A 21,171-nucleotide genomic window follows, 5' to 3' on the forward strand; every position below is an offset into this window, starting at 1 on the left:
ATGAGCAACTCCTGTCAGCTGACTCAAAATGTTTGTCTCACCCAGGAGGTAGGTACACAGATTTGGAAATGTTGTGGAAACTGAGTAATTCACTATTTGAGCCCCATCTCTAGTGGCATGAACACACACACACACACACACACACACACACACAGAGAGAGAGAGAGAGAGAGAAGGGGTGATGGATAGTTACAGGGCAGTGGACATGTGTTACAGAGCAGTGAACATGTGTGTTACAGAACAGTGGACATGTGTGTTCAGAAGGCCAAGCTAACCTAAGAGAGGGGCATTTCTGAGTCTAGGGCTGACTCAAGGCTCTGAAGAACCAGCAGTATGAGCTCAGGCAGCTCCCCCAAGTTCAGAAAGTAGCCCCAAAAGTGCCTACTATCAACCATCAACTGGGGGAGCCCTTACAGATAGGAACATGATAGCAAAAGCCAGTCAGAGTTTAAAATTGTATGTTAGGATTGGTTCTCTAGGGAAGGGCAGGGTTATGGGGAAGTCGGATTGTTAACACGAAGAGCTATAAAGCGCAGAATACTTGAACCCTCGCCTCATTCTGGAAGTCACTCCCTGATGCCACCTGAAATCTGTGGCTTTTGTTAGAAGTGTCTGCCTGCCCTTTGTTGCATGCGCACATTCTTTCAAAAGCAGTGAGCCTTTTTGGGGTTGCAGGATTGAATGCAGACGCTACCGTGTCTACATTTGTGATCTGGTGCAAATCAAGGACTGAATTCGGAAAGTACAACGGAGAAACCTCTAACTGGTGGCGTGTGAGGGCCTAGGAGGCAGTTAGCGAAGCGTCTAACCCCTGGCCTGGTAGCTTGAGATGCTTTTGTCCTTAGATTCCGCTTTCCTTCTACCTCTTTAGATCTTCAGAACAAAACTGTAGAGGACTCCCCACCTCCCCCGTCAGCCCTTGGGGAAGCAGGTAGGTAACCACTAGACCTCAGATGTGTTGAGGGGTTCATGTACTCGGCTCTCGCGTCTACAAAACGAGGCAGGCCTACCTTACCCCTCCATCAGAAAGGACCTAGAGAACCGCATTTTAGGGGTCACAGGGAAATGCTTGATTTGGGATTTGAGAGCAACCAGGACACTTGTCCCACCTGGTGTGAGGAATTTATCCCTGGATCAGGTCTCTTTCCTGGGCTGGTCCTCGCCTGCCTGATGGGTAAGCCAACCAGACGCAGGACCCACCCAAGAAGAGAAAGAGGAAGAAACCTCGTGGTTCCTTGCCAAACCCGTCCTAGAGGTCCCAAGCGCTGGCCGCGCAAGGGCGGGCCCGGCAAAACAATTCAAAACACGTCCTGGTGTGTCGTCCTGGCAACCGCGCTGCTAGGCAACTGGGACGTCGTAGTAAACACTGCCTGGAGGGTTACTCACAGGGAAGGGTATATAAATCTCTTCTGGCTCAGGCACTGAGACAGAGAGGGTGAAAATGAGGGGAGAAAGGGAAGGAAAATATGTAACGAAGGAGTGCATGCTGGGGTGGGAAAGGGTGACCCTGTACTATCTAGGGACAACAATGCTCCTGGCATCCCTCTTCCTCATTGAATCCCACAGTTCCTGAGACACCAGGGCAGCGGGAGCCAGGCAAGTCCTAGCAGTCATTCGCACGTGAAGGATTGCCCCACAGGAAGTGCAGATGTGGCTGTCCCTCTGATTCATGCCAGCCAGCTTAGGGCATGGAAGAAAGTGCGGGGGTGGGGGGGGGCTTCCTCTCCTGGAAATGACTGCCCTAGCAAAAGCCTTCAAACAATTCCATGACAAAGCGGAAAGGGAAAGGCTGGAGGGAGGTCCCGAGTGTTTCCTTCGGCCTCTTCCAATGAACATAAATGAGGGAATTGCCAGCATTGGAGAACCACCTTGGGAGAATTTGGAATTATGTGGCCCTTATGAGCAGAGGTACAGTTGAGAATGGGTGGTCCTGAGTTGGACACAGAGCAGGCATTTGGGAGGTCAAAAACCATCCTCTGGGAAACCTTTCTCAGTCTCATCAAACCAAGGACTTCGATGTCCCACAATATGCAATTACAGTTCGGAAGGTTTGAGCCACGTAAAATAACACTAATGTAGGGATTCGCCCGTCTTGAAATGGACAACATTTCCCATCCGTCACTGTTGAGGGTGGCTAAAGATAATGCTTGTAATGAGATCATTGCTATTTTCTGAGCCTTTGCTCATGGAAAGGCAAGAACGTTGCCACAGGTGGGAGGAAATGACTTGGCAGATCTGTCCGAAAACTCTGCTTCTGTGTAGCAGCGGGGCCTCTGGGGTCTTTTTGTGGTTCCGCATTGCTTTTGCACGAGAACTGGGAAGAGTGGTATGTGCTTGATTCGTAGGCTTCCCAACATGTGAGCGTGAGCCTTGTTAGCCTTACAAACCTCCGTCTGAAGACAGTACTGGAGTTACTGCAGGCATTGACTCAGTCAAAAGAGCCTAAAGGCACAGAGGGCAGTTGAGTTACAGTGTACTTGTCAGAACGCGGAGGTGCGGAGAGCATCAGCCAGTGACAGCCAAAGCACTTGAATTCCACACCAGTTCTTTGCTTGTTGGGTAACAGAAACGAATTACTTAATGAGTCCATGGGTCAAGAATTCTGGCCCCTGGGAGGACAGAGAAACTCTTTTGGAGGTGCGGCTAACAATGTCTAAAGTGGGTAGCTTGGGAGACAAAATGACCAGATCCCTTAGCCCCAGGCTTTGGTGTCAGGGAAGAGGTGAGCACAGTCGCTCTCCTCCGACATTCTTAATCACCTCTGGTCTACAGCGTCCTCGCCACACAATAAGATGAACTTCTACTGACCAAGCCTGGGCTCTTTACGCATTACTCCTCTTTATGCGTAGCTAGGGAAAATGGCTTCCTGTAGTACAGAGGAGACTGGCTGAGAACCTTAGAAAACGGTCAGTCCCAGGCCTCGGCACTGCGATGTCATCAACGCTGAGGTGCAGAAATATCACCCCATCAAAGTGTGGCTTCCCATTAACAGTCCCAACACACCATGTCTAAACACTGTGTTGAGATGGGGGAATGTTTGTCTTCGTACTGAGTTGTGAGCTTTCCAGAGGAGCTTAATTAAATTTGTTACATTGACCAGTAGTTACCTTTTCTGTTCTGAGAGAGGAAAGGAAAGGGTCTGGGAAATAGCAAGCCCAAATTACAATGAAAGGAAGTGAATAGAATGCTGGGTTCTGAGGTTTTGTGGAGGGTGGGAGGGAAACCTGATTACTTGGGTTTTTTTGGGGGGGGTGTTTTTTTAAGAGGAAATTGGAGTTTGGGGCCCAAGGTCCTCAAAGGAAACCAAGACTGGTCACATCCAGCAAGTACCCAGCCAAACACCCTAGGAATGGGTGGACCAGAGCTTCTGTGAAGGCCTAAACTAATATTTTGGAAACCTTTAAGGAAAATAATACAAAATTATAAGTTTGGATTGGGCAACGGGCCCTTGGAAGCAGCTCAAATAAGTGAGGGGCCGGGAAGGTAGGGTTTCATTAGCTTCATTCTAAACCCACCTCTGGGCCTCCGCATCAACCCTGCCACACCCATCCCCTTTTCCCTGAAGAAGGCAAACTTGAGGCAATTAAGGCTTCGGGGGTGTGGTTTATGAGCAGAGGCAATAAAAACCAAAGACGGGTGTTGTGCCAAGCAGTGACTCAAGGCGGGATATGAGACGCGTCTCCAAGTATTTGAAGGGTGGAAGCGTCCAGAGGGGAAAAGAATCGGTCACTGTTCTCGGATGGAGAGAGAAAAGGGATATAATTAAGGAGAGAAACATGTGCGCAAAACTCCATCAGGAAACGCTGGCTAACTGTATATTCTGATACCGTGATGTTGCGTTTCCCATGGGAGGCATTTGAGGATCGATGAGTCACTGAGAACTTGAGCTGGCCACCTAAAATGAACTAAAAATAGGGAATAATTCTTCAGAAAGTCCCGCTGGGTGTGGCTGGACACCCCCAACGTTCATTCTTAGTCCTAAATTCCATAAGGCTGACATATGGCAATCTGTAGATTTGTATCTGGATGAAAGCCAATGGAAGTAAAGAGAGCAGTTCTGCAGAGAGGCACCACCTCTGCCCTCATTGTGCTGGCTGGTAGGAAAGGGCAAGAAAGAAGAAAGTATGTGGGTATAGCGCCACCCAGTGGCAGGAAGAAACCATGCATCCAGGAAACCTGCCTACTCCAGAGCAAAATGGGACCACGAAATTCTTGTCCCGTTTCTTCCAAAGCAACGAGAGTGGTGTCACAATGAATAAACGGATGCTTGGGTGACATGTAAAAGATATTCGGGGGACTGTGTTGGTGAATGAACTTGTCACGAAGCCTGAAAACCTGAGTTTGATTTCTGGAACTCACATGGTAGAAAATGAGAACCAATTCAGAGTCCTCTTCCATACATGTGCCACGCCCCTGCTACGCGCGCGCGCGCGCGCGCGCGCACACACACACACACACACACACACACACACACACACACAATGTACAGAAAAGACAAAGAGAAGAAACCCATTTTCATAAAATGAATGGCTTTTTTACACTAAAATTGAAAGGTCGACAGAATGCTGGGTGGCGATGGTACATGCCTTTTTTTTTTCTTTTTTTCCTTACAACTTTACTTTTAAAAAAGAGAGATACATGTACAGGTTTTTAAAAGCATTTTGTTCTAGAACTATATGAATATATTTTTGTCAGTACTTGATTCTTTTAGAGGTTTGATAGTATGCATTGAAACCTTACTAGTTACCATAAGCATAAAGTACATGTAGAACAGAACGTAACATGGAAACAGTCAAAGTTTTCTTGGTGTGTAAAGATTAAACATAATGATTTTTAAATACCAAAAATTGCGACAAGGCTATCTTCTTAGCTCTTGAGTTATTAATGATTTAAGGTCTAGGTGTACCACACGCTGAGTGGGTGCTATACACTTGTTTTCTTTTTCTAAGAAGGGCTGAGGCTTTCACTTTTTGGCCTTTGGGATTTTTTTTGTTTTTTGTTTTTCTTTTTTGTTTGTTTGTTTGTTTTTGTTTTTTAGCTTCATATGGTCTGTGAGTTGTTTCTGGGGTATTCAGAGCTTTCTGGGACTAGGATCCAATTATCAGTGACTGCATATTATGTCTGTTCTTTTGTGACTGGGTTATCTCACTCAGGATGATATTCTCTAGATGCATCCATTTTCTTAGGAATTTCATAAAGTCATTGTTTCTGATAGCTGAGTAGTATTCCATTGTGTAAATATACCACAATTTTTGTATCCATTCATCTACTAGAAGACATCTGGGTTCTTTCCAGCTATGAACTGGTGGAGCATGTGTCTTTATTGTATGTTGGAGCATCTCTGGGGTATATGCCCAGAAGTGGAATAGCTGGGTCTTCAGGTAGTACTATGTCCAATTTTCTGAGGAAACACCAGACTGATTTCCAGAGTGGTTGTACCAGTTTACAACCCCACCAACAGTGGAGAAGTGTTCCTCTTTCTCCACATCTTCACCAGCATCTGCTCTCATCTGAGTTTTTGATCTTAGCCATTCTGACTGGTCTGAGGTGGAATCTCAGGGTTGTTTTGATTTGCATTTCCCTGATGACTAGGGATGTCGAGCACTTCCTCAGATGCTTCTCAGCCATTTGATATTCCTCAATTGAGAATTTTTTTGTTTAGCTCTGTACCCCATTTTTTAATAGGATTGTTTGATTCTCTGGTGTCTAACTTCTTGAGTTCTGTGTATATATTGGATGTTAGGCCTCTATCAGATGTGGGATTGGTAAAGATCTTTTCCCAATCTGTTGGCTGCTGTTTTGTTTTCTTGACAGTGTCCTTAGCCTTACAGAAACTTTGCAATTTCATTAAGTCCCATTTGTTGATCTTTGACCTTAGAGAACAAGCCATTGGTATTCTGTTCAGGAAATTTTCTCCTGTGCCTATGTGTTCTAGGGTTTTCCCTACTTCTAATAGTTTCAGTGTATCTGGTTTAATGTGGAGATCTTTGATCCACTTGAGCTTTGTACAAGGAGATAAGAAAGGGTCTATTTTCATTCTTCTGCCTGCTGAGTGCCAGTTGAGCCAACATATTTGTTGAAGACACTGTCCTTTTTCCAATGAATGTTTTCAGCTCCTTTATCAAAGATCAAGTGACCGTATGTGTGAGAGTTCATTTCTGTATCTTCTATTCTGTTCCATTGATCAACCTGCCTATCTCTGTACTAGTACCATGCGGGTTTTTTTGTTTAACACAATTGGTGCATGCCTTTAATCTCAGCATACAGGAGGAGGCAGAGGAAGGTGGGTCCCTGAGTTTGAGGTCAAACTACAACTTCCAGGACAGCTGGGGCTACACAGAGAAACCCTGTTCCTTCGTGAGAGGGGTGTGGGGGATGTGTCAGAAGAAACTGATGACATTCTGAATAGAAAGAGGAGAGTAGCTTCTGCAATGTGTATGTTTGTACAATTCTGACGATGGAAAGAATGCTCTTGTGCTTCTAGTAATTGCCAGAAGGATAGATGTGACCCCGTTCTCGATGATTGGATGGATTTGTTGTTGCTGTCGCTGTTGCTGTAGTTTTGGGGAGGAAAATAAAAAAATGTTCATTTGCTTGAAGTTGGGGGGGGGAATTTTTATCATTATAGGGCCATTGGACCCTGAGCTTTTCTCCAGATCTTTGGTCCCGTTCTCTTCCACCCCATCCTCATCTTCATCCCCACCCAACACACTCAACACGAGAGAGAAGCAAGTTTTCATGAACTGCCTAGAAGATGGAGACCACACTGGACAAGCCGGCCGTCGATCTGTGGCTCCTGAGGCTTCGACACTGCAGGACCTGAAGCTGCTTCCTGCAGGACACTGAGACATCACGGTGTCACAGTGGGAGACGTCACGGTGTCACAGCGGATGATAGTTTTTGTGTGTTGCTGTAAAAGTCAAACCCTGGCCGGTCACACCCCTCACCTAGGGGGACATGAGGTAGAGGGGACATCAATTGCCCTTTGCTTTTTGACAGAATGTCCCCCTCCGCCAATGCAGATCTGCGCTGCTTTGGGCTCCGGCATAATCTCCGAGAACAGCTGGGCTGTGATTACACTGTCAATTATTAAATGCCCATGTTCACTGCACAGCAGCTTTTAATCAAGAGGCAATCCTCAAAACTATGAGCTAGAAGGGGGGTGGGGCAGGAAGGCAAGGGAGGAGGGAAGGAACAAACTCGGCCTTCTCTTTTGCTTTGCACCAAAGAGACTTGTACAGACGAAAGCCACCCACCCTTCCAGACAGGCTACAAGGCGCTGACCATGGTCAAGGTAACCAGCTTCCCCCTTTGATTCTGCCGGAGAAACCCTAGCCCCTGGCTCTTGGAAGAGATACACCCCCACCCCACCCCATCAACTGGATGTCCTTGTTGTCATATACCGATGCCGTGTTTTTTCTGTTAATGTACCTTGATGGGACATGGTTACTGCTGGGCCACCTATAGCTTCTGTGCTGCCTCTTCTAGAGAGCAGAGGGTCACCTTGGGGAGGGACCTGTCAGCGCACACAAAGGAAGGGCTCTTCCTAAGAGGCTCTGTCACTCTAGAGCCACGTTAAGAGAACTTGTGAGATGAGGTTTGTTCTCCCAAATCGACTATAGAAAAAAGTCATGGGATGAAAGTAGCTGCATGGGGGATGGGAACTGTTGAGAAGTCTCCCGAACGAGACATTTACTTAACCACCAACCTGGGACTCAGGAAACTCACAGTCCCGGACACGGCGGCACACACATTTAGTTCTAGCACTCGAGAGGTGGGGCCAGAGGACCCCAGATCATCTCCAAGGTACAAAACATAGTCAGGTCGAGGTCACAAACTACCTAAGACCCTGTCTCCAACAAGAGGGAACAGACGTGAGTACAATGCCTGTCCTTGGTGGGTGTTCTTTTTGGAAAGAGTCTCTGGGTCATTTCAAGTTGTTCATCTTTTGCTTCTCAAATCATCTCTTTTTGCTAATTGCTTGGCATCTTGCTTGAGGCCTGTGTACATCCCCGGGGTGAGCTTCAATATTCTTTATTTCTGAATAACCTGGAGGAACATAGGTAAATATGGGACTTGAAGTGGATTTAATGATAAAGCCAAGATTTAGCTGATCTGGTACGGTATGACAGTAGATGATTTTTCCAACCCAGTTAAGGCTGAATACCCCTATTAAATAGAACCTCGGGTGGAGATCGGGAATTGCCTAGATCCTCGGGTTTGGTGTTTTTACAGACTGATTGGTGAAGCTGTTTACCTGACCGTTCTTTTCCCATTCAAGCTGTGGATAGCAGATCATTAGAAAGGATAACCCACCACCGAAATGCTCATACATCATGTCCAACGCCACAGTTTTTTCCACGGGAGCTAAAACACTGAACCAACCCACATGCCTACCGTAGATGGATAAGAAAACTCTGTGTACATACTTAATGGAACTGTATTCATCTGTGAGGGAAAAATAAATCACGAAATTCGCAGGAAAGTAAGTGGAAGTGGACACGTATATTGTGAAATATGTCCAACCCAGAAGAGGAAACCCTGTTTTCTCTCACAGGCAAACGCTAGAGTTTGATTATTATATATGTGAGGAGAAAAGCTCTACATGGAAGGAGGGAGTAGGTAACAGAGTGGAAGGGTCGAGGAAGGCTTGGTGGCAGTGGCCAGTGAGATGAGGACACAGAGCAAGGCAAAGGGCAAATACCACCGGGGAGCCTACTACGCTGGCTGCTAATTAACAGAAATTAATAAACAATACTCAGCAAAGGTATCTCATGGTGCTGGAACGAGGGCAGAAGCCTGTAGCTTTGGAGACTAAGAGAAAGATAACCTCTTTGAGCGTGTAGAACTAACGGCAAGTGACGGTAGACCCTGGCAAGCCACAATCCCTCCTGCGCCTAGATGGGGTGAGGCATGAACTGATTTGTCCTCCGTCAAGGTCACCCTGAGTCTTACAAAGACTGATGTTTCTTGGTGGAGTTAATGTGTTGAAGGCTTTTATTTTTTTAGCTCATATTAGCAGATTGGTTTCCAGGTGCCATTTATCCTCGCGTTCTCGATATTTTGGCTATTTGTGTGCGTGAGTAATCGCCGTGTATGCGTGAGTAATGTGTGCACTGTGTGCGATACGCTTCCATCCCCGGGATCCTGAAGAACAAGGGTCATCCTCATAAGCTGTTGCATGTAGATTCTGCTAAGCTGGGGTACACGGACTGATGGGTCTGTACTTGCCTGCGATGTTATTTGCATCCTTGAGCTAAGCAGATTTGGGCCTGATTAATTCTGATAGGAGAGATCTCACGAAAGTTCAAGATGGTCTGCTGTAAGAACCATCTGGAAGCTAAGCACAAGCTTCTTTTCTACCCTCCCCCCAACTACTAAAGAACCTCACAACGATCAAAACTGACCCCAATTGTTTTTCTAAATCAAAGCCAATTTAAATCACATAATCATGACGAGGTTGATTTCTGGTCTTTATTTTTTGAGATGGGGTCTGATGTAGCTCAGGGCTTGCTTCTGTACTGGGACCACAGGTCTGCACCACCTCACTGGACTTACACAGTGCTGGGAAGCAAACACGGGCTTCAAGCATGCTAAGCAAGCCTTCTCACAGTGGGGTACCTGCACTCTGCTGGCTTTGATCCTGAAGGCATCGGAAATTCCAACTACTTTCCCTGTTGTGGTGCAGCTCAGTCATGTATACATACCATGGAGTCATGTATACATACCATGGAGTCATGTATACATACCATGGAGTCATGTATACATACCATGGAGTCATCATCTGCAAGGAATAAATCTATTTATAGGAAAACAAATGAAACTGCTGAGCAACTTGGTAAACAAAATAGGCCAGGCTCAGACAAATATTGCATGTTTTCTCTCATATATATATATATATATATATATATATATATATATATATGAGGATATAAATGCAGAAGACTGTAGGTGAATAAAAGAAGGAATTGAGATAGCAGATGAGAGACATGATGCATGTTTCTTTTAAACACAGACTCTAGATAGAATGATGTATATTACATATGACATAAACGCAGAAACAATAGGAACATTTAGGGAAGAGACGGGGAGAAAGTGGGGACAAGAAAGGTAGGGACAAATATAAGCAAAATAGGATATGTACGTATGAAAATATTACCATAAAACACACCATTTTACATACATGAAGAAATAATTATTAAAAGTGGGGCAGAAGGAGGCGGACCAGCTCAGAGCATTTGCCACGAGCCACCCTCGTTCCCTCGCTGCCTCTGTCTGAGACTACATACTCTGAGTGAGGTCCTGAGGAGGTCTTCCACCCAGGCACACACGCACACACGCACACACGCACACATTCTCTAGGGCTTGCCAGCCGGAAGCCGGGCAAACACGGAACTCTCCTGCCTCCTGAAGCAGATAGGTAGATACAGTCCTGATCACATCCAATTCACTGACTTTAGAATAATGGCTCCCAACTGGCATCACCTTCCTCCCTCTGTAAACCCATCCCGTGTCTATCCAGCTGTTGTTCTGTGAAAAATCACTGCTGCCCTGCCGGAGCTACACAGGGTCCAGTTTAACGAGGACCACAGTGCTTGCTCTGGCCCCACAGAAGCGTGGCTTCCACGGAGCTCCCGGAGAAAGCACTCAAGTGGCAGGCTTTGCTCATCCGTGTTGGAGGAAAGAGAAGCGAGCAGGCCCTGGGAGCAAGCGCTTCTTCAGCTCTGTGACCCCGTCCCCTGCTTGTGTGTTGCAGATGGAGTTCCAGAAGGGTTCCTCTGACCAGCGGACCTTCGTTTCTGCCATCCTCAACATGCTGTCACTCGGTCTCTCCACAGCATCCCTGCTCAGCAGCGAATGGTTTGTGGGCACACAGAAGGTGCCCAAGCCCCTGTGCGGGCAAAGTGTGGCAGCCAAGTGCTTTGACATGCCGATGTCCTTGGATGGGGGCATCGCCAACACATCAGCCCAGGAGGTGGTACAATACACCTGGGAGGCTGGGGATGACCGCTTCTCCTTCCTTACCTTCCGCAGTGGCATGTGGCTATCCTGTGAGGAAACCGTGGAAGAGCCAGGTAATTCCCTCACCCCAGCTGCAGGACCTGATCTGCTTTCTCGGTTACATTTGCCTTTGTCTTGTGCGTGGGTATGTATGGGGGCACGCACATGCGTGTGGAGGTCAGAGGACAATGCCGAGATCTGTTTTCTCCTTCCAGCATGAGGGGCCAGGGTGTCAAATTCAAGTAGTCAGTTTTGGCAAGCATGCACTGAGCCATCTCACCTGCCCTTAAAGAGAAAAATGTTGAGATGTTAGCTTGTTTGGTGGTCCAGTTGTCTTAGAACTCGCTGTGTAGAGCTGGCTGACCCAGAATTTGCTGCAATCCTCCTGCTCTGGCCTCTTGAGTACTGCTATGAGACGCCACACCAGGCTAAGGCAGGCAATCTTGGGATCTTATGCAGGCAAAGAAACCCCATGGGGCTGAGAAGAGTCAGCAGCCAAGGAAAGGTGTCCATTTTCCCAAACCTTTATGGGCCTCACACCTACACTCTACTTTCTGTCACCTCTTCTCTGTGGCCCCTTTTAACACAGCCAAAAGTCCCCTGAGGCTTTTCATCTTCTCTAACTTCAGCAGATGAGGTTTAACAAAGTGTTGGCCCTGAGGCTCTTAGATCACTTGACACTTTAGAACCATTGGAATCTTTCTTTAAATGGGCTACAAGTTGCTGCTTGGAAACAGCCTTAGCTCAGCCCAACCAGAACTCTGCGTGGACAACTTCATTCCTGTAGGCCTTGATGTCCCTGTGAGATGAAGGGGCTGAGGTACATAACACCTAAATCCTCCCTTTCGGGCTAAGCGTTAATGCTGCAGTTTAAAGACTGAGGGGAAACTATAGTGGCATAATCCTATAGATAGGACCAACACTCCAGGGGCTGAGGCAGGAGGATGGAGAGTATGAGGAAGAGCTACATGGTGATTTCAAGGGCATACTGGACTGTCTAGTGATAGTCTTAGAAGAAAAAAATAAACAAGAGTTAGATATGTAGTACTGTGGTTGAATAGTTAGCACATGCAAGCATTGTTTTGGTTCCTGGGATTTTGAAATGGGGGGATCCTACCTCCACCTCCTCTCCTCCCCCATTCAGAATATTTAAAAGTCCCACTGGGGCTTAGGAAGAATTCTAAATTCTGAGATCATGTTCAACTTGATATTAAAATTCCCACCAAGTGGGCTAAGGGGAAGCGAAATAAAAACGGGGAGGTGTGAGAAAGGAGGAGGGGAGAAGGAGGGGTGGGGGAGGAGAGAGAACACGCAGATGCTTATGTGACCGTGGCCTTGTGGTACCTGATACTGTCCCAGTCTCAGTTCGACAAATAGTTTTGGTCCAGCCTCAAAAGGACTTGTTAACATCAAGACAGGAAATTGAGGCTCTGACCTAGGAAGATTCCTCATCTTCACAATCGGAGATGAAGGCCAGAAAACGGATCCTGGATCCTGGATGCCTCATTCTTCCGTGCTTTTGCTCTGCTTTTCAAACTGAGGCATCACCGGAGAGGTGCCATGAGCTCCTCAGGGGCTGTCAGAGCAAATGGAGCGGGGTTCCGTGGGACGTCTCTACCCACAGTTCGGGGAAGCACCTTGTGACACTCACCCTTGTGTGTTCCAGGGGAGAAGTGCCGACGTTTCGTTGAACTCACACCACCAGCCCAGAGAGGTGAGAAAGGACTACTGGAATTTGCCACGGTGCAAGGCTCATGTCACCCCACTCTCCGATTTGGAGGGGAGTGGTTAATGGAGAAGGCTCCTCCCCTCCACCTCCCCTGGGGGCCCGTGGCAAGTACGTGTTCGGTAACTGTAGACCTGGGCCTCTCTGGATCTAAACTGCACTGTGATCTCTCTCTACCTCACTCTCACACGTGGGAATGCGGCTCACAAGTCAAAAGGCTCCCCTTTTCCTCCCGGTTTTCTTACTGTCCGGGGAGGGGATGTTTGGCTTGGGTTTTGTATCCTTGAGATGGGGTCTCCCTGTGGCTGGGCTAGCCTTGAGAAGTCATTCTCTTCCGGTCTCTGCCACCCTTTTAGTGGGACTACAGGTGGATGCTGCCTCGTCCAAGTTTTTCCTTACTAAAAAAGAGAGGTCCAGAAAGTAAAAAAAAAAAAAAAAAAAAAAAAAAAAAAAAAAAAAAAAAAAGTAACACGTGTCCAAATTTAAGAGAAAGACAAGTATGATGAGTTCACAGTGAAGCTGAGCGGCGTGTGTAAAGATTAAGATGACGGCTTAACCTTGAACCGCCCCCGCTCCGCACGAGAGCAGCGTCCGTGGAGCGAGACCACGGGGCTGATAAAAGGTTAAGCCATCATTTTAATATTTACCACAACAGGGTGCACAGCCCATCCTAGTGTGTGTGTGTGTGTGTGTGTGTGTGTCTCGCGCTCGCCCGTGAGCATGTGCTTGTGCACAGTGATACACAGGTTCTTCGTGTTTCCTGGGCGGCTTGTCTCAGCTTCGTCTCTCCTCTCCTGTCTCCTGTTCCTCCGGGCCTCTGACTTCTAGTGATCACCTGTGTCCGCAGTGGTTGCTCACCATCTGGGTGGGGTTTCTTTTCTTGGCTCCTCGCAGAGGTCCTCTGGCTGTCACTAGGAGCCCAAACTGCTTATATTGGACTTCAGTTCATCAGCTTCTTCCTGCTACTGACAGATCTGCTGCTCACCAGCAACCCTGGCTGTGGGCTCAAGCTAAGCGCCTTTGCAGCAGTCTCCCTGGTCCTGTCAGGTGAGTGACTTGGAGAGGCCAACTGTGCCTCCTCTGCCGGCTCCTTTGTCTGTTTCCCTTTGTTTTGCTCACTCTGTGAAGCAGGTCCAGGCCTTCCTGTGCAGGCTGGGTTAGACAGACTAACTCAGATGCCGGCTGGCCTCGCGCTTCCACGGGCTGGGATGAGAGGTTTACACCACCCTGACTTGGTTCAAAGTGGGAAGTACGGCCTTTGAGGCTTGGGTCTCTGTCCCTGAGAGGAGGAAAGGCCTGGGAAGCAAGAAGAAAGGCGGGGGCGGGGTGGGGGTAGTAGGAGCTGGGAAGGTGGCTCAGTGGGGGGGACCTGAGTTAGCTTGGGGCTCAGGTTGGGGGACCTGAGTTAGAATGTCCAGCACCACAGAAAAAGCTGAGTGTGGCCACTTGCACCTGCAACCCCAGCTCTGGGCGTGGGAGTGTAAGAGGAGCAGCACTAAAGCACGCTGACCAGCTAGCCTAGTTAAAAAGCAGCGAGGGAATAGGATGGAAACCCCAAGGAGCCGTGCACGTGTGCGCAGGCGCCTCACACATATAGACGTTCACACAGAGGTGGCAGGATATACTTACTGTGCAGGTGTCTCTCGCTTTCAACTGAAGTAGCCTGGGAAACTGTATGCTCTCTCTTGTCCTTCTCTTCTCCGTCCCTTTATTTACAAGTTTTCTTGGTATGTAAAACTTTCGGCTGGCTTTACGTTCCAACCAGAATCTCTAGCCTTACCGCCCCCGTCACTGTTGGCTAAAATTTAAAGTGAAATAAAATCACACACACACACACACACACACACACACACACACACACACACACACACGGTGATGACTAATGTATAGGAAGAACTTAAAATGAGCAGCAGCCATGAGAGCTCTTGACCACTGTAGGCATGGGAGGAGATGCCCCTCCCATAGTCTCCCAGGAAACTTGATGGCAAAGGAAGCCATGGTTGCCTGGGAAAGACTGACCCTGGTGCCAATAGCTAGATGCCACACAAGCCTCTGCCCTCTTGTTCCTCTGTAGGCCTTCTGGGGATGGTGGCTCATATGCTATATTCACAAGTCTTCCAGGCAACCGCCAACTTAGGTCCGGAGGACTGGAGACCACACTCTTGGAATTATGGCTGGGCTTTCTAGTAAGTAATCTTACCTCAAGCCTTCACAACCCAACTCCTGGTCCTCCTCACTCACCAGTCAAATGTAGAGCAAGACCAGGGGGACCTACCTTATCCCCCCACTCCACCCCCTCTGTTTCTCCCCTCTCTGCTTTCAGAGGATACATAGAACATTCTTCTTCCTTGCTCTGGGGATGAAATCTGGTCCAGCTTTTCTGCCCAGCAGCAGTGACAGCTGCTTCTTTGACCGACGTACTGTCCTTGGGCAGCAAGGCTGGTTTTACATAGCGTGTAAGAACTATGGTATATGTTCTAGAGTTTGAGACTTGGGGTATTAGAAAAATATGGACAGCAATTATAATCCTGAAATTTGGGTTGGGTCCCATCTGATATGTTGGTGATCCTCATCTGGAAATCTCTTGCATCCAGAATATATGCCCTTACTCCAAGAGTAACTTCTTCTGAACTCAAGTTTCAAATTCTACCAAACATGCTGGAAATATAACTGTATGGCACCAGCTGTCACCACGAGGTCGGTGCTGGAGTTCAGAGCATCCTCAGTCAGAGCTTCAACCAACACCACCTCGGCTGCCTCCCACAATACTGTTTCCTTCCACACTCTAACCTTAAAAACAAAGGGCTCGATCATTTTTGGTTTCTTTTGTGGGGCATGGGATACATCTCATGTTGCCCAGGTTAACCTTTTAACTGTGTAACCAAGGCTGGCCATGAACTCCTGATTCTCCTGCCTCTATTTCCCAAGTGCTGGGATTACAGGTGTGTACCACCTTCCCTACATTCAAGCTGAATGTTACCTTCACTTGAAGTTCCTCCACCCTCAGGGGTCCTTTCCTCACTTCCTAAATAAACCTACATTAGAACTGCTGAAAGAAAGAAAGTAGGAAGGAAGGAAGGAAGGAAGGAAGAAAGAAAGGAAGGAAGAAAGGAAGAGGAAGGAAAGCCGGGGGCATTGGTGGCACAAAAAACACACTGTGCTGGGCTCACATTTCCATCCGAATGAAGGTACACTGGGGCTTTTCCCCATCAGATCCTCTCCATTTCCTCGGGCTGCAGTGTGTTCCGATTGAGGACTCTCATCAGTCCACCAGCCCCACATCAGCTTTGCTGTTTGCCCCAACTGGTCAGGCTTTGCACTTAACTTTTTTGCACATTTCCTCTCTTTCTTCAGTTTTTCAATCAGGTTTCTCTGTATAGCCCCGGCTATCCTTGGTTTGTAGACCAGGCTGGCCTGGAACTTACAGAAATCTGCCTCTGCCCTCCCGAGTGCTGAGAATAATTGTGTGTGCCGTGTATGGAACATGAGGACCCGAGTTCGAATTCCTAGGACCCATGTAGAAGACAGACACAAGAGCACATGTCTATAATCCCTATGGATTATACATGGAGAGGGATGGGAGGCATGGAGAATCTCTGGACGCTCATAGGCCCGTTGTCCTGTGTACTTAGTGGCAAACAACAAAAAATGTGCAGCCTCAAATAAGGTGGACCGATCCGGGAGGCTGGACACAGACACAGACACAAAGGAACGGCTCTGGGGCTCAGCCTGCAAGGCATCAGGGATAATGAACAGTCTGCCTTACCTTTCACCAGCATTTGGCCTCCAGGCATCCTGTCCTAACCTCCTGTTTCCTGGGCCTCCTAAAGTAACAGGGAGATTTAGGAGTTTGGCTTCCCAAGTCTTTAGACGCATGCTTTCTCCTTTCTCTGATCTGTCCAGCTTCCATTCAAACCCGGCTCCCACTGTAAACTACCTTGTGCCAAGAACTACAATATTCATAAAAATCGAATCCCGCGAGAGCAAAGGTGATGCCTTCAGAGCCGTAGTAAGATGTTTTCATGAATGAGTCAAGAGGCTCAACTTGGGAACAATTAAGTTCCAAACAAAGTCGGGCAGTGGAGGGAGGCTTGCTCCAGGATCAGGCTGAAGGGGTCTCTGGCACTGGGCAATAAAGAGAAGAATGCAGGGGTGGGGGTGGGGTGCATCCGAGCCCGCCCACAACATAGATCAGAGCCTGAAGTCTGTGGGATCTAGATTTTATAGGGGTTAATAAACACAAGAGGCATCAGAGCACGGTGCTGGCAAGTGGTGGAACTCAGTGCAGAAGACCTGTTTTGTCTTTGAGTAGAAAACTAAGACTGATTAAGTCCCCTAGTTTCTGTCCTTTACAGTAGCATGGTAGAAGGCAATCTATTCAGGTCCCCATACCGCCCTAAAGATGGCACCTAGTCTGGGACAGAATGCATGGTGCTTCTCTTTCCACGGAGTCAGACTCTTACTGGTCCCCCTTTGTGTTTGCCCCTAGCACGGCCTGGGTTTCCTTCACCTGCTGCATGGCGTCAGCGGTCACCACCTTCAACGCCTACACGAGGATGTTACTGGAGTTCAAGCGCAGGCACAGTAAGAGCTTTAACGCCAACCCCGGTTGCCTGGCGCAGCACCACCGCTGTTTCCTTCCTCCGCTGACATGCGCAATCCATGCAGGGGAACCTGTGACCAGCGGCCCTCAGTATCCCAGCCGCCCCATCCGCTCTGTCTCCGAAGGTATAGACCTCTACTCGGTGGCGGTGGCGCTACAGGACAAGGAATTTCAACAAGGGATCAGCCAGGAGCTAAAGGAAGTGACCGAGCTATCTGTAGAAGAGCAGCGTTAGGAGTTAAGTGGGTTTGCGAAGTAGGCTAAGCCCTACCCTAGGTGTCCCTCACTATTAACATCTGCTTAAACCATCGTGTCTCCGGAGCCTCATTTCTAGAAACCAAGAGTAAGAGAACCTCCCTGTGCCTCCCAAGTGCTGGGATTTAAAGGTGTGCACCACCACTACCCAGAGGGCATTGCTCTGCCTCCTTCCCCTTCACACTGCTTCGCTCTATCCATCCCCCATGTCTCCAGAACCACCTTCCCTTCACTGATTGCATAAGGCAGGTTCTAGACTACATGATGCTAAAAGGGGCAAGTGTAAAGCAGCTCCTACCTGTAAGAGTCCGGTAAAGCTTGCTCAGCTGTCTGGACGTTGAAGAAACGCAGCTAAGCAATCTGATGGTGGCTTATCTGTGATGTACTCGGATTCTTGTGGATGTTACACACAGGAAACACTGAGGGCATCCTGTGCACTTGCATTACAAGTGTCTTGAATCCCCAGTCAGGCATGATAAATGGGCTGGTTACGGAGTTAGAAAGAGGGCTCCGTGGTTCAGAGCGCCAGAGGACCTGCATGCCATATATGGTAGCTAACCACTGTCTGTATCTCCAGCTCCAGGGGATCTATCGCCCTCTTCTGGCCGCCACAGGAACACGCAGGCACATATAGCCAGACAGGAAGGCAGGCAAACCACCCACACACACAGCATACATCTCAAAAAAACGTTTTTAAAAAGTAGGCTGGTTAAACGGCTCAGTGGCTAAGTGCTTGTCACACATGCCTGACAGCCTCACGTCGATTTCTGGATCCTTCAGTGGAAGGAAATTGACTCTAAACGTTTTTTTTTTTTTTTTCTAACATCTGCACGCATGCCATGGCACGTACAGTAATAAAAACTTGTAAACATTAAATATGGCCCTAAAAGCCATTAGAAAGGTGATATGATAGCCGGAGGTTTCTATAGCTTATAGCGTCAGGCTCTCTTCTAAAATGGCTTCCCAGGTTCCCAGAGGAGACTCACACAGTCTCGTTCTACGGTAGAGCCTGGGGCAGATGCTTCCCTCTGGATACCCACCAGCCCATTCATCCCAGAAAGGTCCTGCTGTTTTCCCCCACCAGGGATGCCAGCTGTCTACTGACCTTTATTCTACAAGGGAAGTGAGCCATCCTGGTTAGCAAGAAGAATGAGAAGGGCACACGTGTGTGTTCCTGTACACAGCATTTATTTGTTCTGTCGCAGTTCACATTTTAAATGGTACTTCCTGGCAACAAACCCCTGGCTCCTCCTCAATGCAGGTAACATGGACAGCGATTCACATTCCTGGGGTTAGTTGGTATCACCACACTGCATGTTTTGGGGCTGGTAAGGATGGTGTGCAGGGAAGGGGGGGCTTACAAAGGAAGGAAAGGAAAAACTGAGGGGAGGGGTAACCCTGGCCCTGCAGACAGCACTACTTCTGAGTAGTGCTCAGATTGGTTCTGTGGGAAGCCCACACCAATCACTTCCTATCTTGGGTGTCTGGGTGAGCTGTCGCCTGCAAGGAGGAAGAAGTTTAGGGAGGCATTTGACAGGAGGTCAGATGAAACCATCCAACCCTCGGCTACCTTGTTGTACCAGCTGCAGCAGGAAGTGAGCCTAGAGTTTCCATTGCATTCAGCAAGAAATCGATTCACACTTCTAGGATGGAGGCGTTGAAATGTTATTTACGAGAACACCAAAAATTCAGTGATACCGTATAGCTTCCTCTCACCTAAGACTCAACCAGCATAAACAGCCTCCAGCCCGAGCAACGACACCAGGTCTCCGTTGGGCATCTTTGTGTCTCACCCCTTCCTGCCCTGCTGGCCTCTCCAAGAGCATCACTGCAGAGGCTGTGCCTGCAGGGGCTCAGTCAGGCCTTAGGACCACTACCCATTTGACATGTTGGTCCACTGAAATCCAGTCCACAATCCAAACTATATTCTAAGACCCTTTACTGGCATAAATTCAACTTTCTAGAAATGAACCTGGAATCATCTCCAGACTCTATTCACTGTTCCCCCTACTCGAAGTCAACCTGGTCCCATATGAATTCCAAATATGCTTTTCTGGTCTTTATGGAAGAGGTACCAACAAGTTCGGTGAGGCCAATCTGCAAGGTGGACCAAGTACCAACCTCTGTTACCCATAACACCTATTGTGGGCAATTCATAGCCCCTTAAGCCTAGACTCTAGTTTCCTAGGATTTATTAATACAAGCTAAAAAGACACACACCCAAGTGAGGAGAGAACCTGGTTTCCCTCAAGTTCATTTTCACTGGCCACCATGAGAACAGAACATGTCAGATAATGACATGGGTGTTTGAAAGAGTTAAAAAGAGGTCAAATGTTTACATACAAGAGGGCAGAAAAGTATGGCAGCAATTAGAGAACTTGATCATTATATTAAAAAAAATTACAGTATTTACATGAGAACTTTCTCAGAATATGCTTCAAAGCTCTACAAGGAGGGAAGGACATGGGCCAGAGTGGCTGCATACCAGACCCAGAAACGGATCCCTGAATGAAAGAGGAAGCAGGAAGAGACGGAGATGCCCCAGAGAAGACTTGGAGCAAGAGGGTAGAGCTGCAGCAAAAACAAGGCCGTGGGACTTCCAGCCTTTAAGCTGAGGACAGCGTGCATGCAAACCCTCTGTCATTATTGCAGAATCGAAGACCGTGGCAGCAGAGCCACCAAAGCTCGAAGGGCATGACACAAGGACCTGGTCAGAGGAGTCTTGGAAGGTCTTCCCCTTGCTCCCTCCGTGATAGAAGCATGTCTGTTCTCATGACCACTCAACAGGTGGACAGTCTAGGAGACAGACATGAGCATCCTGGATAACTAGCCCCATCATGACATCCAGTGTTCCTCACTGCTGTCTAGAGTTGAAAAGGAACCACAGTACAGACAGAGGGAAAACAGTGGTGTGTGACCCTCAGGATCAGAGATAGGCCATCTGGACACATCAAGATGGCCAAGCCAGAAGAATTTCACAAGGACAAGAAATTGAATCCCTGAAGCTTGGGGCATATCTCAAAAATAATTGTTACGACACTGGACACACAGACACAGACACACACACACACACACATACACATACACATACACATACACACACAAGGCCTAATAACAAAATAACATATATCCTGCTTGTAGGCCACTGGATTTCCCCACAAGGGTTTATAAATTAGAGGTTCAAAAAAATTAAAAATAAAACAGCTATAAGTCACATTTCCAAACGATCCACACCGAGTTCTCAGGAGAAGGGGTTAGTGCAAGGATGGGAAGGTTGTGAAATTCCCCAGCTAAGTAGACCATGCTACATTTCATAGCTCCAACAGGCTGCCAAAGTACAGTGATCCCAAGTGCCGCACGGCCCCCGACGTCATCCTCTCTCGAGGATGACACAGGAGAAAGAGGAGCCAGTCCGTAGAGTTCTTCTGAGTCTGAGGAGTTCCATTGCACTAGATCTGTGGGGAAATGACCATTATTACCCTCTTTAAGTGAGATTTTTAAAGCAAAGGGAGACCTAAAGACCAGAATGTTTCTTCATTTCCCAGTGCTGTAGTTTAGCACCAACAGTTTGTGAGCCCCAAGAACT

At 47.8% G+C, this 21,171-nt stretch overlaps 2 protein-coding genes across 2 annotated transcripts in view; one reads left to right on the top strand and one right to left on the bottom strand.

Annotated features, from left to right (window-relative positions):
• On the top strand, positions 1 to 17,565 carry GSG1 (germ cell associated 1; the record flags this gene model as incomplete). Its single annotated transcript, XM_080914209.1, has 6 exons — positions 1 to 48; positions 10,757 to 11,075; positions 12,668 to 12,838; positions 13,622 to 13,774; positions 14,802 to 14,913; positions 17,217 to 17,565. The coding sequence occupies 6 exons, from the start codon at positions 1 to 3 to the stop codon at positions 17,563 to 17,565; spliced, it is 1,152 nt and encodes a 383-aa protein (XP_080770335.1).
• Positions 17,566 to 20,294: 2,729 nt separating this feature from the next.
• The window catches only part of FAM234B (family with sequence similarity 234 member B), a gene marked incomplete at its 5' end in the record, with an annotated part of 30,940 nt that continues 30,063 nt past the window's right edge, over positions 20,295 to 21,171 (bottom strand). Inside the window, one exon of the mRNA XM_080913721.1 lies at positions 20,295 to 21,040. Coding sequence (XP_080769847.1) covers positions 21,035 to 21,040 — 6 coding nt within the window. The 3' untranslated portion in view covers positions 20,295 to 21,034. The remainder of the gene's footprint in view (positions 21,041 to 21,171) is intronic.

Source organism: Micromys minutus (genome assembly GCF_963924665.1).
Source record: "Micromys minutus genome assembly, chromosome: 3".
NCBI lineage: Eukaryota > Metazoa > Chordata > Mammalia > Rodentia > Muridae > Micromys > Micromys minutus.